This window comes from Bison bison, unplaced genomic scaffold, assembly GCF_000754665.1.
Source record: "Bison bison bison isolate TAMUID 2011002044 unplaced genomic scaffold, Bison_UMD1.0 scf7180017864487, whole genome shotgun sequence".
Lineage (NCBI taxonomy): Eukaryota > Metazoa > Chordata > Mammalia > Artiodactyla > Bovidae > Bison > Bison bison.
The window spans coordinates 1,709,507-1,726,634 of NW_011495047.1; the positions used below are offsets into that span (position 1 = coordinate 1,709,507).

Consider the following 17,128-nt stretch of genomic DNA (forward strand, 5'->3'; position numbering starts at 1 on the left):
TCCCCCTCCTCTCTCCTGCCTCTCCAACCTCTTGGCGATCAGGCTCAGAAAGCCCAGAAAGATTTAGGGCCCTGAGCCACAAGCCTGTCCCTCTCACAGAAGCAGATTGCTGGAGCTGTGCATGGCCCAGGGCAAGCAACTGTTTATTCCAGGAGAGAATGCTGATTCCATTCAAAGCAAAAAGCTGTTTACCTGCAGTATTTGAGAAGGGAGGTGTTCCCACCACCACCATCTCCCCTTTTTTCCCCTTTCTTTTACAGTGTAGGCTACGGAAGATCTTTATACAACAGGATTGTTGTCCATATAAAAGGAGTCCCACATTGTTTAAATAAAACCTAAAGGTAGATGGTTAAGACTCCAGGGAGAGGAGATTTTTATTTGTTGAAGGTTTTTAATTCCTCAAGGCACCCAAATCTCCCAGCCTTAGAAATCTTGCATACCTAACTATGGACTGAACTTACTTGAGAAATTTTTAATATAAGAAATGGGCAAAAGGATTTTAGCCCTGAAGGCCCAAAGGCTTGGTTCGCCTCTTGGTCAGAGGCATGGCATCCCAAAGGTCATAGCCTTTCATAGACTGGCAGGCTTCTGTCAGCCTGCCTCCACCTGGTCTCCAGGGTGGTGAAAAAAGAAAAACTACAGGACTCCAATCCCAGGCCTCCCTGGGATGGTCTGACACTTGGTGACACCTGGCCTGGCCAACAGATGAATAGGGCCAGTGCCTGGAGGCTCATGTGAGTGACTCTGAGGCACCTATTCCAAGGGGATTACTCCCAGGAGAAGTAACAGCCAGAGGAGATGGAAAAAACCTCCTCCCCCACCTGCAACAGCCAGAAAAGGTTTTTGCTTTTAAGACTGATGGGTAGAAGACACTACCAGGCATGCTCTCACTGGTTTCTCTGTTCAAAATGCAGGCATATATCATCCCAACCAGGAAGAAACAGGTAACAGTTTTGACCTAAATAGGGCAGTTTCTTAAGTCAGAGGTTCCTCAGAATCACCTGTGGGGTTCAAACAAACACATCCAGGCCTCCACCCTCACCCTCACCCTCCCTGCCATTCAGGGAGCCTGGGGCTAGGTCCACGAATAATTATCTTGGAAATGCTCCCCAGACAATCCTGATGCTCACCTCAGGTTAAGAAATGCTGGCCTAAGAGAAGCCACAAGCACTCCTCAGGGAAACCACAGAGTTGTTTGTGGAATCCTGTTATCTAATTTATCCAGTTTGGCTTTATTTTTTCCCCAAAGTACCTTTACTCTTTTGTAAAGCACCAACAGTTCCCCTGCCGCTAGCCACCAAGGGCAAGGGTTGGGAGGGCAATTTACTGACAAAGATCTATTATATTGCTAGTTAGTACATCAAGGAAAACCTTCTAAAAAGAGGTGGGTGCCAGGTTTTGATCGTTGGAAGGGATGGTTAAAGGCTTTCCTGAAGTTTGTACTCATTACCAAAGTGCCAAAAAGGAAATTCTGAACTGCGGAGAACAAATGCTTAGAGTCAAACATTTTAAATCTTCAAAGCCCAAACTGGGGTCTGTAAGCAATTAAAGTTCTGGGACATTAATATTTTTTGACCCTGCGGAAAGGGGCAATCAAATTCCAATCACGTCTCAAAAACATCTGGACAAATTTGAGCAAATGATTTTTCAGCCTTCCATATATTTCTTTAAATTACGCTGTCAACGGAACAAACCGCGTCCTGGAGCACTAAATAAATGAGCGCCGCTGCTTGGGCCGCGCCTGCGAGAGAAACGTGCGGGCGCACGCAGCGCCGCCCACCGAAGGCCTGAGCCGGCCATAAAACACCAGCAATATGACATGGAAGCCAAAGACAGGAGTAAATCAAATAAATAGAAAACCCACTGTAAAAGTTCAAATGAGCTCTAGACCTAAATTTAGCCAGAGATTTACTAGTTTCCCCTCTGGAGTTGTAGTAAATTCTACTTCTGTGGAAGATGCCAAACAGCAACGTTGGAAAGAGAGTAATTAGAGCTGAGGGTAGAGATGGGTACACGTGGGTGACATATAGACACCCTGAGCAAGCACACGTGGCTGTGTGGGGAGGACAGGAAGATGTGCGACCTGGGCAGAAACAAGCATCCAGGGATGCAGGAAGAACTGGAATAAGGCTCCACCCCGCAAAGGTCTGCCTGTCACCCCCAGGGCTGGGGATGTGAATTGTTAAAAAGCCTGGATTCCGATTAATAAAGCCATCCTTCTCAGAATCTAGAAAACAGAGAAGACTGACACGCACACAGCCCGCAATCAACGCTGAGGGGTGGGCACGCGCAGAGGGGCGGAGCTGGGAGGGCTCCCTACCAGCAATCCACTGGCTTTCGCCACTGAGCTGGGAGCTCCCATTGCCTCCTCCCAAACGAGGTGGCTGCGCAGGTTGGGAGTAGGGACGAGTTTAGGACACTCACTTGGTGGCCAGCAGCATATTCTTCCGGGAGTGCAGGTCACTGGGGTCCGTGTGCTGCCGGTTCAAATATTCAGAAACAGCTTTGGCGGGAAACTCCGTTTCGCAAATATACCCAAAATCCCGAGCTAAATGAACAGCTTCTCCTGAAAAGACAGCCGCAGAGGAAATAATCAGCACCCAAGACCATCCCAAGATCAGGAGGTGTTCCCTGGTCTATTGTTATTGTTCACAAAACAGGTCAACTCTTGGGGGCAGTAGCAAAGGTGGTACAGACACCCAAATGAACATGGTTCTCAGGCCATGATTAAAGTTGATGGAACAAACTTTGTTCCTGCTGCTCCTTCCAGCCTCTCCCTGATCACGCTTCCAGTCAAATCCTAGCTAGGCAACCCCTGAATAGTTTCGGGTCTCCCACACCCCAGCCCTAAGGGAAAGGCGGGCCACTTGTGGGAGCCACCTTGCAATTGCATCTAGACAGACAGTGAACTGAACATTCAAGCCAGATCTGCCCCCCACCCCCTTTTTAAAGCATCTAACGTGTTAACTCCTGCTTTAAATAAAATTTAAGTCTTCCTAACTTTTGTATCTTCCTATAATTAATATATACAAATATAGATCCTTGTGTGCCTATGTCCACATATATTAAAGAATATATAAATCATATATGGATCAGTGTCTATCCAGCAATGAAATATTTATTCTCCTTGTCAGTTTCCTGCTAGTTAGGTTTCAGGTTTCTCCTCTTCAGAGGTTGCTGCCATCATTCTCCTAGTTAAAGACTTTCTACTGCACAAAGATGACACAGCAGCTATAGAAAACCTGGACAGCTGAGAGACTCCTCAGTTAATGTGGAAACCCCTTTTGAAAAAAGCATTATTACCCTTTAAAAACACAGCCTTAGGGGTTCAAGGGAAGATCTTAACATAAAAAAGAGATGTGCTGAATTATCCCATAGCCACATTATTTCTAAGGAGCACGACTACTTTTAATCATCATTAGCATAGTAACCAAACACTTCCAGCTTACAACAACTCATAACACTGAAAACTGCCAATGGAATATTGGCATTTCAGTGGGTTTTCCAGTTCCTTTCCTTTCCACCCAAATCCCTGTCTTGGGCTGAAATTACCCTGACTGCTTTTCAAAATGAAGATTATGATTTTAGCAATATGCTAAAGGGCAAAAAGTAAAACCCCCAGGCTGAGAGGCAACCAGTAATAAGTGTGGTCTGGAAATTTGGTCACCTCTGCCTCTAGAGGGTAAGTTTGGGCCAGGCAACTTTGCCTGAAAGATGTCAAAGTGCAATGCCTATCAATGTGATGACTTTATGGTTGCTGCCTAAATATTCTAAGATCCCCTGCTCCAAAAACTAACTCCCCAAAGTAGTGTCATAATAACGTATCCATAAAAATAGAAGAAAAACCCAAAACCTACATGTTAGACTCTAGAGAAGATTCTACAACTTCCTCTATTAGGCCCTTCTAGCTGTATTTCCTGTGTCTTCCACAACCCACAAATTCAAATGCAGATCCACTTATTCTAGACTCTGGAGAAGATCCTGTTTATTACATACCATAAATATCATCTCCAATCCCAAAATGATGAGCAAATTAGAATGTGCTTGTTATAAGTATGGGCCTTTAAATTTACAACTGAAGATCATACATGATTCCCCTCCATGTTTCCTAACTCCCCCCTCCCATTCCCCTCATCCCCAACCCGTATTTCTCCTAGGTCACTGGTCTTATGAAGCTCTATTTCAATAAATCCCAGGTAATCAGTGGGAGATAGGGGCCCTGGAAGTGACATGAGTTTTAAAATAACCATTAGAGATCAATAATGCAACAATAATTTCACAAATCAACAGTGTGTTTAGTACTACTGACGATTCAGAGGTAAAATTTGGGAAGGAGAAGGGGTATAGAAGGGATTGCTGGTTACAGAGTTATTCTTGAGTTTGTTAGAGGTTGTTTCAGGTACCATGTCCTGCGCCTGGAGGCACCTGCACTGGCTTGGAGGCCAAACCTGAGCACTCTCCAGAGCTCGGGGACCCTTGCACACATCCCTTGGCCTCCGGACAATTGCCACTCCCTCTAAGTAAAAAGACCTTTGAACTTTTCAAGCAAACGCTTGACATCCAACTCATAAGGGCACAACAAGTGCAATGATTTCCAGTTAATCATGAAACGTGTAAAATGTCAGCTTTCAGCCAACAGTTAAACTCTGCCACTTCATGAAATGGCCACACGTCTTGCTTACCTTCCACCAGGGAGGTGAGTAACGTGACATTTGCTGCTTTGCGTCTGCCGGCGGGTAAATTCAAACCGATTTTCTCTAGCCTTTCTCTCAAAGATCTCCCCCCATTTTTTGATTTGGCTCTGAAATTGCAAGAATTAACATTCTGATTAACCTCAGAGTGTTCCTGAAACAAAGTTTAGATTTAGCAATCTAAAGCCCAGTGGAGCTTGAAGAGGTTTTAACTTGAGGTTAGCACTTTTTTTTTCTTCCTTTTGGTTATTTGCTGATAGTTTGCTGAGGTTTGCTCAATTTCTGCAATACAGAGCATAAAAAAATCGAGTCGTTCTTTTATCTCATGAGAATAAAAAATGACACCAGATGGGAATAATTAGGGTGTAGGTTGTGGGTCCAGAGAAGGTAGAAGTTGCACGTGCACAAGCCCAGCTCTTTCCTGGTCATGGAGCCAGAGAGGTGAGCCAAAGCCGGCAAGTACAACCTTGCCGAAAGACAGGAAGAACTGGGTGGTTCAGAAAGGAGAAGGCTCAGCCTGAAACAGGTGGGCTTTGAGAGTAAGAGGTCAAGAGTCACAATAAAATGGAGTTGGGTTAAAAGGGGAAGGAAGACTGAAGCATGAATCTAACGATGATATTAGCAATCATAATAACAGTAAAACTAGCACCAGAGGAGTTTAGTTACATGATAAGTGCTTTATACTGATCATCTCACTTAATCTCAGTAAGTTTCATACACACACACCCTCAATTCCTAGGGGTAATTGAAAGAAACTTCTACACTGTAGAGCTCAAAGGACTCATGTGAAACTGAACTACAAAGTAGAGCAGAGCAAAAGGACTCAAAATGAAAAAGTCTGTGGGTCACACCCTTACTTCTTCCCAGTGATCCCCCTTTATGTGCTAAAAATACAAGAAAAAACCTATTCTGACTTCTCTTGCTGTGCTGTTCACCCGGCCACTTCTAGGGAAGAAGGGGAGTTTCAACTCCCAAGATAGGCTAACTTGAAAAGTTCATGTCATGCAATGTCACACCTTCATATCGGAGGCACTAACGGAAGAGTTCAGGTGTTGGCAGGGACTTTTGGGGAGGCTTTGAATCTTTAAGATAAAAGCCAACTCCTCCCCCAGTTTCCACAAGGAGTCTATGGATTGTCTTTCTCCAACACTGGGAAGCATATGAAAGGCCCCAAGGAATACCTGTCTATACTTCTAAAATGGTGTCATTGTTATTTTTGGTAGTGGTACTGAGGAAAGGAAGTCACACAAGTCTAGAACAAAGCTTTTCAAACCGCGGGGTACGATGCATTAGTGGGACAGGATCAACTTAGTCGGCGCCAAGTACACTTTAAAACAAAATAAGAGATCGGAGCACACTGCAGGTGAGAAGGGGGTTGCGCCATGATACTCTTGTTTTAGGTAAGTGTGTGCAGATTTGGGGTCCCACTCAAGGTAGAGAATGCTCCGAAGGGTCCTGGGAGTGGGAAGAGGGGCGCCGGGTACAGGGCGGGGACGTGGAAGGTCCCCAGGCCCGCATGGCTGGCGGGAGGGCAAGGAAGCGCGAGCTGGGCGGGGAGCACGTGGCGGCGGCGGCTGTAAGCTGCAGAATTCGGTTGCTAGGCAACCGCGCGGCATTAAAAAGTGGTTGGGGTGGTGGGTTACCTTCTGAGGACGCCGCCGAGGAGAGACGCATTGAGGCATTCGGGGGGCGACAGCCGTCTCTGAACTTCTCCCACAGTTACTTTGTATTTTGAAGTTGAACTAAGCAGAGACAAACGGCCTGGGACCGAGCAAAACACCTCGCCGGTGTTGACGGACATGCCTCCTAAGAAGCCATCTTTATTCATCATCAGAGAAGTCACAGATTTGGGAGGAACCGGAACTAGAGAGAGAAAAAAAAATGCCATAAAGGTGACCGGGTTTTGATCCTAGTGACCGCCGATAGAATGAATGTGTCGCTGCCTGCGCAGGGGCGAGGCCACAGGCCAGGTGCCAAGAGGAAAGCTGCAGGAGGAGGTGTGTGTTCCCATGGTTCCGCGGTGCGTTCCGAGCTCTGTGTACAAACAAAATGCAAAAGCTATCACCTCTGGAAACTTACCCCAAGTGTGTGGACATGTGAGAGTGGCTTGCCACAGTCCCGCTCACTACACGAATCAGGAAAAACACGCAACCCAGAGTTTGGATTGTGCTGTGAAGCCAGACAAGTCCGATTCCATCACGTGTTGGCTGTGTGACCTTAGACATCTCACTAAAGCTCTCTGAATCTTAATGTCCTCATCTGTCTCCTGATAATCACATTTGGTGCTGAAACCTGAAGGCGATGCTCCCTATCAGTGATATAAAATAGTAATACCAATGGTCTTTACGGGAACCCTTCCCTCCTCTATTTGATACAAATCTATGGCCATCACTGGCAAAGATCAGGATGGTGAGCCCCATCAGTCACTCTGCCCAAGAACAGCCAAGTAATAATACCATTAAATTGGGGCAGTTGGACCCAAAAGAGCTGCTTATTTCTCTACAGTGGATCCCATTCTTTGCTATATCTTAACAACAGATTCATTTAGAAATGAACCCAAATGCTCCTCTCCAGTGAAAGCAATTCTGCGGTGACATGAATTTTGTTTACAAATTAACGTAAAGCACCCGGCTGGTGATTGTTTGGAGCAGTTATGATTTACAACAGGTGCCCTGATCAATCAACCAATCACTCTAATTCATGTGAGCGGCGGTCTTGCCTTGCCCCAGTTGTTTCATTTCGGCAAGTAATTGATAACAAACCGCACTCAAGGTATGTTTTATGCAGAAGTTAATAAGAGCTGACAGCTGGTTGCCACTGCTACCCAGGCGCATTCAGTCTCTCCAGCCTGTATTTCTGTTTAATTGTGTTTCAGTGTCATCTGCACCTTAGGAAGAGGCGGGGCTCGGTAGAACCAGAGGCTAGGAGCCAGGAACAGTGAACGGTCAGCTTCCCAGTCCCCTGGCAGTCTCCCTCCCTTGGACTTCTACACGGCTGATGCCCATTTTCTTTCTGCAGGCCACTGGGCAGGCGACACTCCCTGCTGGCTTGCCCTAAACCTTAGCTTCTTCCATGGGGATCTGAAGCCCCTCAAGCACCTCTCCAGTGATCACCAGGCCAGGGGACTTATTGAAACATGCAGTGTTTCTGGCATGAAAAAGGATGCTTCCATTCTTCCTTTTTAATAAAGAGTCTGTCTCTATAATCCTGGTAAGAGAAAGATATGCTTTTTCTACTCCCTGGAACCTAGAACCCCACATGTCAAGCAAGTTATTATAACCTCCCTTTACTAGAACAGACTAACCACCCTGAGTGTTCTTGAAACAGCTTATTCTCTCTACCACAGATCCCAGCATTTAGACCTTCATGATATTTTAGAGATTCCTAAAAGGTAGGTCTCAAATCTTCTATTTCCTATAAATTGCATTTGGCTCTTTACAAACGCCTGGAGAAAGGGTTTTCTGAGGACAGTGGACAGAGAGACAAGCATTCCCTTTTTCTACTTCTTAGTAGACATTTTAGAGTTTCTGATCTCTCTATATAGTCTCTCCCAGGGCTGAATGAATGATATCAGGTAACCAAGTGAATATTCTGCACTGTCATGGTGGTGGGGCAGTTACAAAGTGAGGTTTCTTCTTTCTGATTCCCTTCATCACAGTCAGTGAAGTGCTTCCCATTTGAGGGAAATGTGAGTAAAATATGGATTTAAAGTCACTTAAAAAATAATGATTGGGGTGGGAACACCCTGTCATTTAATTCTCTTACACAATATCCACATCTATTTCAATATGTCTTTTTTTCCACTACTGTCCTGATTTCTGTATTTCAGATTCATATGCAGGCACTATAAACAAATAATGCACGATCATGGTAACCTTGGAAAACTTCTCTGCAAAATACAGATGGCCCTTTGTAGTTTTAATATGGTATGAACTGTAGAAATAAGTTGTATAAAAAGCTTTGTCTTTGATATTCAGCAACATTTAAAAATTTAAATCCTACTGTATTTAGAAAGAACATTTTAACAGAACCCCCCCATCCCCCACGGCCAAGCAACTTGAAAATAGTAAGTTAATTCCTATTTACGATACTGGATAACTGAATATCTGCTGAGAATTGGAATTCTGCCTGCTTTTCACAGTCCCAGGTGCCAAATCTCTTGAAAAGCCAGGCCTTTCAAGACATTTTATAGCCTGCCCTCAATTTCACTATTGTTAATTGCCTGATTTACCTGACAAGAGCAATTTCCTTTGGGGAATGTCCATAGCTCCCTCCCAAGGGCTGTACCTTTTGCATATACATTATCACCTAAATATCACCCACCCAGGCAGCATCCCTCAGCACTCTGCTGTCTAGGGGGAGAAGGAAGGGGAGAGTGGTGATGTTTTTTCACTCCCCTTCTCCCCTCACCCCCGCCCGACAAGACTGTTTGAGCAGACGCACTTCAGGTTATATTTCTGTTTTTGAATTTAAGTATCAGTCTTGTTCACACCCTCCACTCTCTCATCCTCAGGTGCTAAATGCTGGCCTTTGAATGGTTTCCTAAGCTAGACTCTGCACATGTCTTGTCTCACACTCTTCTAAGTCCAGCCTACTTCCAGCATCTACCTTCCCCTCCACTCTCACACCTGCTTTCCTCAGCTGATTAACCCCATATTTTATTCTGTCTTTTCCCTTCTGCTTTCCTCCAGCTTATCAATAAACCCAGGGAGCAACAGGGCCCGGTTGATTTGTTAGTAATTATGAGCACACTGCTCCTGCTCACGGAACCCAGAGATGACTAAGATAGGTTTAAAGCGACAGCAGGAAATGGTAAGGAAATGGAGCATAGCAAAACTCAGCGTGAAGCTTTCAGTTCTTTATATGTTTACAATTTTCTGTGCATACATTAAAACTGGGTGGGATTTTTTTTTTCCTCTTCAGTTCTCAGTTGGATAGCGTAGCCAACTTCTGGATGTAACACCCACAAAACTTGCCCCCCTCCCTTTTAACTTGCATTATATGGGGGCAGAAGAACAGAGGTTTAAAAATCGATCAATATTTCATTACAGGGACTGGAGTTTAATTTGAAAGAGTAGAAGGAAAACCGATTGGAGAAAATCTTATTCATTAGTGGACTCTATAGAGCCAAAGTGTTAATAAGGTAGCGTTTCATCTTTACACTTAAGTATGAAATCACAGCTCTGATATCTTTGTGTTTGACTGGAGGCAGGTCTTCTGTGGTTCTGATCTGTTGGTGGGAGAGAAGGAAGAAATGAACCCATCTAATGGACTGAAGCCTAAGTCCCTCTGAAAGGTGCTCGGACTTAAATATGGAAACCTCTGCTATTCGCGGTATCTTTTGGGGCTTGCCTGGTGGCTCAGAGGTTAAAGCCCTGGGTCGGGAAGATCCCCTGGAGAAGGAAATGGCAACCCCCTCCAGTATTCTTGCCTGGAGAATCCCATGGACGGAGGAGCCTGGTGGACAATAGTCCACAGGGTTGCAAAGAGTACGACTGAGTGACTTCACTTTCACTTTCACTTGCACACCCGGAAGCAGCAAGAGGTGGAGCATTGCTTGAAATAATTACTTCTCACCAGCAGATCACCCTTTTCCTCATACTTACATTGCTTCTCATCTACCTGAGGGCTAAATGTTTTTCCATATGTGTATAAGAGCATGTGTATAAACATGAGCACTGAAATCCTGAAGAAAAAACATAAAAGGATTCTCACAGAGAAAGCCAGAACAGAAGAAAACTACAAACATCCAGTGTTGGCATCCTTTAGGGGCAAAGCCTAAGAGGCTGGAAACTGGGTTGGATCCCATCATTTAACTCAGTGTGTGGGACCTTGAGAGAGTCATTTGTCTTCTCTCCGTCTCAATTTCCTCACTGGAGGGTGGGGGTGGGAATTGGAGAAGAGTGTCTAACCTTTCCAGCTTTGAAATTAGATGAACTCTGATTACTCCCTGGGTGGCTGGAATGTAGCTGAGAGTCTCTAGATGAATAAAGGCCAATAGGGACCCAAGTCAGCTCTGAAAACATGAACCTCTTCCTTTGAGAGGAAACTCATAGCCTTCTCAAAGGTTCTGACAGACTGGGTGCTTTGACCTCCTAGGTCAGAAGGCGGAATCTCAACAGAACCCCTTGTAATAGAAATTGGCAATTTCTCTATCACCCCCCATACCCGGAGAAAATCCACACCAATCAAAGTGTTTATGTGGGGAAGAGGCCAGAACTAACGGGAAAAAAGTGGGAGAGAACCAAGAAGCTGAACTGAAACTAACCAAACAGGATATCCCTAAGACCAGTGAAAATGGCCCATAGTCAACACTTGGACCTTGGACTCCAGCCATGCCAGTCATTCCAAGAAATCCCAGCATCTTTTTCTGCTGTCTAAGATGTCCAGTCGATTGCATATTGGCCTCTAATTGCACCAAAAACTTTTTCTAAAAGCCTAGGTGAGCCTTCTTTAGGCTGGTGGAAGAGTGGCAGTGATCATTTATAGGAGCTGGGCACCACCCCACCCCCTGCCCGGCCCAGATTCCTAATCTTAATGGAACTGAGAGTTAAGAATGATTTTTTAATGTCTCGTTGGATTTTTAGACTGTTAATGTACCGAATCCTTCTCATTATTACTTTATTGATTGCTCATTGACCAGCCCCCTTCAAATCGTATTAACCACCCTCTGCCGGTTTAGATTAGGAGAGTTTAAAAAGCACCTTTCATTACTCCCCCCGCCCCCAACTCCTGCCATGGAGTTGAGACTCGCTGGCTTAATGGGAGCTCTAATGGGGCAGCTAAGAGGAGAGGGGCCCCAGTCCCTGCCGATTGCATTAATAGCTCAAAGGGGGCCAATACAGAAAATTAGCCGTAAACGAGCTCTGGAGATCTTCAAATGAAAGAGCCATTTATCACGTTGGCTACCTTCACTCCACTCGTTTGCTCTCTCTACTGGGAACAACTCATTTCCTCTTAACTAAATTACTTCAGAAATGTCAGCTAAGCCCAGATAGCAAACATAACAAGAGAGCTAGCCTACAATCAATGGGGTGATATCAACACGGGTGAAAAACTGGACAGGGTTAAATTTTAGGACGGAGACCTTGCATAATTAGAGAGACACACGCGCGCGCGCACACACAGAGACCTATATCCTTTATGTCTAAGTTTTCTCCCTTAAATACACACAGAGGCAGAGAAACCTGAACCTGGGCGGGTTGCTGCCACTTTATTAATAAGGTAGACCTTTAAAAATCTCTCTAAAAGCCCATTAGAAAGCAAATAAAGCAACCAGGTCCCTTGCCAGTTGTTGAAATTTAGAATATTTCGTCCAGGAAACGTTCTCACCTCTTCTTTTATGAAATTAATCTCTTCCTCATAAAGGTGGGGGAGGGGCAAAGACGGGAGACCAGAGGGCAGGGAAAGAGCTAATGAATCCATAACCTTATTTTAAGTGGTTCATAGTGATCTAGAAAAGTAAATCAACCACTTATTCCACTTTTGCCCATGGCTCTCTAAAGATAAAAATATAATATTAGGATCTTTTCGTCATGTAATAAAGCAAATACCTGAAATATTAAATAATGAACTTGACCTCACACTTCATATTCATACCACACTCCTTAAATCAATAGAATGACTGGGGTGCCACTTAAATGTGTTAGGCTGTGCATTTTTAAAAAGGTTTGCAGGGGGCATAAAAAGTAGTCCATATTTCCAAAACCAGAAACTGCCACGTTAGTCAATATTCTTTTCTTATTCCTGGAGATCCTCATATATACACACACATTCACATTTCACTGACAAACATACACAAGCCCTGAAACCAAAGCATCCACATCTAAGAATATTTCAGCTCCATTTTGTTAGGCAAGTTCAGTTCCAAATATTTTTATTGGCCTATTAATAATATTTCTAATTGGTCATCAGTTGGGCATGCCCCACCGCCAGCCCCGATGCTGTTTCAGCCCCCATAGAGAACTCTGAGCTAAGGGATTCTAGCTTTCCATGAAAAGGGACAGAAACTAGAGAAGAAACCAAGAAAGCCAATGAAGAAGCGCTTCTCCTCCTCCGCATACTAACCCCGGCCCCACCCCACCCCCATCCCATCAACCAGCAATTAACCACAAGAGAAGACCCAGGAGGGCATGGTGAAAGTGAGCTGTCAGTGCACTTGCAAATCAAAGCGCAAGCCCAAGTGTCCCAGCGAACCCAAACCCTGGCATTAAAAATCCGAAACGATACTATCTAAGGAAGAGTCGGAGACATTTGGAGGAACACTTAAATACTTTTACCCCAAACCCTACTATTCCTCTTCAGGATATTACATTCAAAAGCCAAATGGCATCATTTCAAGTACAGCCTCCCCTCTCCGCCTCCCACCTCTCAAAGTGACTTTTTCTGCTTTTGTAAGAGCAGAAAATTGAACACACCTCATCCTGCTTACACACCCTCCTACTCTACCGGCTTGACTCTGCATTACTTTTCAAACCATCCTTTCCCTTTTAATTGTTTTTGTGAATGTCATCTGGCTCAAATGAATCAAAAGTGACTGCAGCTAGGGATTGTTGACACCAAACAGAAGGACAGGCCTTCTCCAGCATCGATTAAAAAAAAGGGTTACAGTAGTTAAAACTGTAGCTCCAAATACCGGTTCTTGCGATAATTAAAGATTGCACTGTTTACACATTCAAGCTCCTAAATTTGTGGCATGTGAATGACATTCGGGCCTTTTGGCAGCCACACTAATCGCCAGGCATTCTCTCAGTGACTGTCAGAGAAGAGGGGGGAAAAATTAAGCAGCTGCAATACGCCCGAAATGAGTTATTGTAATTACATTTAATTAGTTTAATTAGTTAATTATTTTGCTTACAGCTGTACAAGAGACTGCAAACATTTGTTAATATCACATGCCCTTTACCAGTATGGGGTGATTCCACAGTCACACTAAATCATGAATGCATATGTAGGAAGATTGAGAAATGTTCAGAGGCCAGCTCAGTTTCTCAGGAAGAGCATATTTAGCGACACATTTGGCACAATTTAAAAAAAAAAATCTGAAGAAACAACTCGTAAAACACAGAGAACTGGGAACAAAATTACCACCCCAAAATACAAAAGCAAGGAGAGAAGGAGCTGCCCCAATGGCATAGGGTTTGGCTCAACAAACTCCAGTTATCAATGAAATAATTACCTCATATTTTTGAAAGCAGTGTTTCCCAACCATACAGAATGGTAGTTCAATTATTTATGATGTATCTAGGATTGCTAGCGAATGTACTGTGAGAAAAATGGCAATGGTCTCTGTCTCTCTCATCAGGGTTTCTGCCTTCAGTCCCCCACCCCCATCCCTTCTTCCCAACAGGCATTTTCATCCAGATAGCCACTGTCCTATGATTGTGAACAAACACTGGTGTCTTATAAAACAATGAAGTCCTTCAAAGTGAAAACGCATCATAAAGACGTGAATGCACAGGAAAACTTTGCTTACTTTGGTGGGGGGGAGAAGAATCCATACCTTTTTTTATGACAGACTGGTCCAATAGATTCATGCCGCTGTTATTGGCATCTTCAACTGACTGTGAATATAAAAACATCACTATTCAAATCGACTGGATATTAAAGAATCGCACACATAAATCATGTCATTCCAAACTGGAGTTTCTGTTATTTCCATTTATATTAATTCACAAAGGGAGGTTTTATTATTATTATTATTACCTCCAAATGGACACAGAAATGAAATTCACCCAAATTATAAATTCTTCCAATGGAAGAAGAGGAAAGAGGGAACTGAGAGGCATCTGGGATGCAGGATTGGTTTAGTGATTATATTAAACATAGATATTACATAGACACATAAACTTATATTATTCGCTCTTATGAATTGTGAAAATTTGGCAGCCGCTGAAAGATTTCCACTGATATTAGTCAGAGTGATGTCTGTTTTCTATGCTATCCCAGTGCATCTTAACCCCAGAGTCATTTTACAAATACATAATAGTTTACATTATAGGATTTTAATTAAAGTCTGAGCAATTTGGAATGGAATGCAAACAGCAACACATAGGAACACGTTTGCAGGCCGTCAGGACCGCACACCCACTGCGGTTCACACACATCTCAGTGCTGTGTGAGCTTCCTGCTGCAGGACAGTCCCTGCAAGGGACCTGCACAATCTGCTCCCCCTGCCACTGCTGCTGCCCAACAAGAAGCACACCTGTTAGGAAGGCAGTAACTACAGACATGCACACACACACACACACACACACACACACACACACAGGATCTCCCGGTGAGCAGCACCTGGGTCATGGCAAAGAACAGTCACCTTTCTTGCCAGTTGCATTCCAGAGAAGGAAAATTTTGACCCTAGATGTTGGCTGCACTTCAGAGGGGAAATGGCTGTTAGAATGATATTCTTGCTGTCAGGATGCACTAGGCTTCTAGCTGTGCATCCCAGGGCATCCAAAGGCGGTGGATTCCCACCCTCTACTCTCCACTGAAAATCAGGGTTGGCCTTTCCTGCAATGTCCAGCCGCTTTCCTTGATCCTTACAAACCTGTTTGGACCAATCTGTCACCCTCTCTACAGAGCAGTAAAAAGCAAAGGGCTTAAGAGGGAGGCTGTGTTTAGACAGCACCTCCCACCCACTCAAGCTGCATCCCCAGACAGGGTGTGTGTTCATCACAAGGAAGAGACTGTCTACCCCAAACAAGCAGCACATTAGAAACGAGATGATCTAATCACGGAGGGGGCATGTTAATTTGTTTCTTTTTGTTTTTAATAGCCACTCCTCTGTTCTCAGAAAGATGAGGAAAATTGTTATTCCCCATAAGAACCATTTTCCATGTTGCAACATGCCATCCCCATCTTAAAGTAAAAAGAAAATGCTTAAAAAAAAAAATGCTTCATGTAACTTGTTCAGAACTCCCAGGAGACCCCACCATGCACACCGGGCGCGCACACACAAGATTCACGCCTTTCTGTGCTCACGTGTCTACAGTGGCGACGTGTCCACGCAGGACAGAAATATTCGCCTGTGTCTGTGGACGGGCAGACCCGCGATCTTACGGGCCAGGACCGTGCCCCCCAACACCTCACCCTCACGTCGGTACGTAAATATGTATATACGCCTCATCAGCGACGTGGGGTAGTTGTGGTAGTTAATGAGAAGGCTCTTGTCTGATTTTCTATCTAATTACGGCCGCCTGCTGGGTTTTTGTACAGGATATTCACGCAGCATGCTGGCGCTTAATCGTCACAGGGAGGATCGTAAAGATTTAATTAGGACTGCATGCGGAAGCTCGGAAAAACAACTCAGACTCGTAATTACTAGACTTCTTTAGTTAAAAGTGATACCAGGGGTTGCTTTAAGACAGTAGGGTGTGTTTGAGTGTGTGTGTGTGTGCGTGTGTGTAGGGGCTTTGACTTAACATCTTCATATGTTTACACTCAGGTAGGAGAGGTGATGAGAGGTTAGAGAGCAAAGACCAGAAGAAGGAAAGAGGTGTTCACAGCAACTGAACAAACTCCAAACTGAGTATCATCTCCAGCTCTCTTTCTTTCTGATGCTTTTTTCTGAGTTTTTAACACTGTCCCCACTCCCTGCGTGCCTGCCCGTGCCCGTGTGCGCGCGCGCGAGAGCACACACACACACACACACACACACACACACACACACACACACACACACAAAATGGGTGAAATGTAGCATACCAGAACCCAAACAGCGATTTGCTGGTTTAATAGCCCCTGTGAGTAAATTGAAATAGAAATTGACAGGGTTTTATAGTTTCATTTAAAAAATATTAGAAGCATTTGGTTAATTAGCTCTTCTCTTTTGCTTCTCTCACGATCCGGGCGGTGCCCCGCGTGTGTGTCTGGGTCACACAACATCTTGCCCCAACCCTGGGCCAGGTGAGGACCCTTGGCTGAGAGGCCACTCCCCCCCTCCTTGGCCTGGCAGCTCCCTGGTATCTGCTGGATCGCGGCTGGACTGACATAGATCCGGGACACACACTAGGCCCCTGAGATGGAACAAGTGACTGGGGTTCAGGCTGAGGCACCTCTGGTCTCTTTTTACAGATGGGGGGGTGGGCAGCGCAGCCCACCCATACCGCAGAGGCAGGAAATGGGAAACGCTGAAACCACCAGCCGCTCCTGCCACATAGTCCCCTGCGCTCCTGATCCCTAACTCAGAAGGGGAGCCTCTGGGATGGAACAGAGGAGGCGCAGCCTCTGGATTCAGGGGTCTCATCTTTGGTTCATCTCTTCCCCTGTCTTTTTTTGTCACCTGCCCCGTGTCTTGTCAAGCACACCCGGCGTCAGGAGGCCTGTCACCGCGTGGGAGACAGAGATCCTCCCTTTCTCCTGGGAAGACTCAGGGTGAATTCCTCTTGACCCCTGGCACCGAGGGTCGACCCCGAGAAAGTCTCCCGGGCCTCCCCACC

General features: G+C 45.0%; 1 protein-coding gene across 3 annotated transcripts in view; it reads right to left on the bottom strand.

The window, feature by feature from the left end:
* TFAP2B (transcription factor AP-2 beta (activating enhancer binding protein 2 beta)) overlaps positions 1-17,128 on the bottom strand; it is a 25,153-nt gene that overhangs the window by 1,069 nt on the left and 6,956 nt on the right. For all 3 annotated transcript variants that reach the window (XM_010863028.1, XM_010863027.1, XM_010863026.1), the window contains 4 exons: positions 14,194-14,254; positions 6,335-6,554; positions 4,683-4,801; positions 2,425-2,566 (listed from right to left, as the gene is read on the bottom strand). In XM_010863028.1, coding sequence (XP_010861330.1) covers positions 2,425-2,566; positions 4,683-4,801; positions 6,335-6,554; positions 14,194-14,254 — 542 coding nt within the window. The remainder of the gene's footprint in view (positions 1-2,424; positions 2,567-4,682; positions 4,802-6,334; positions 6,555-14,193; positions 14,255-17,128) is intronic.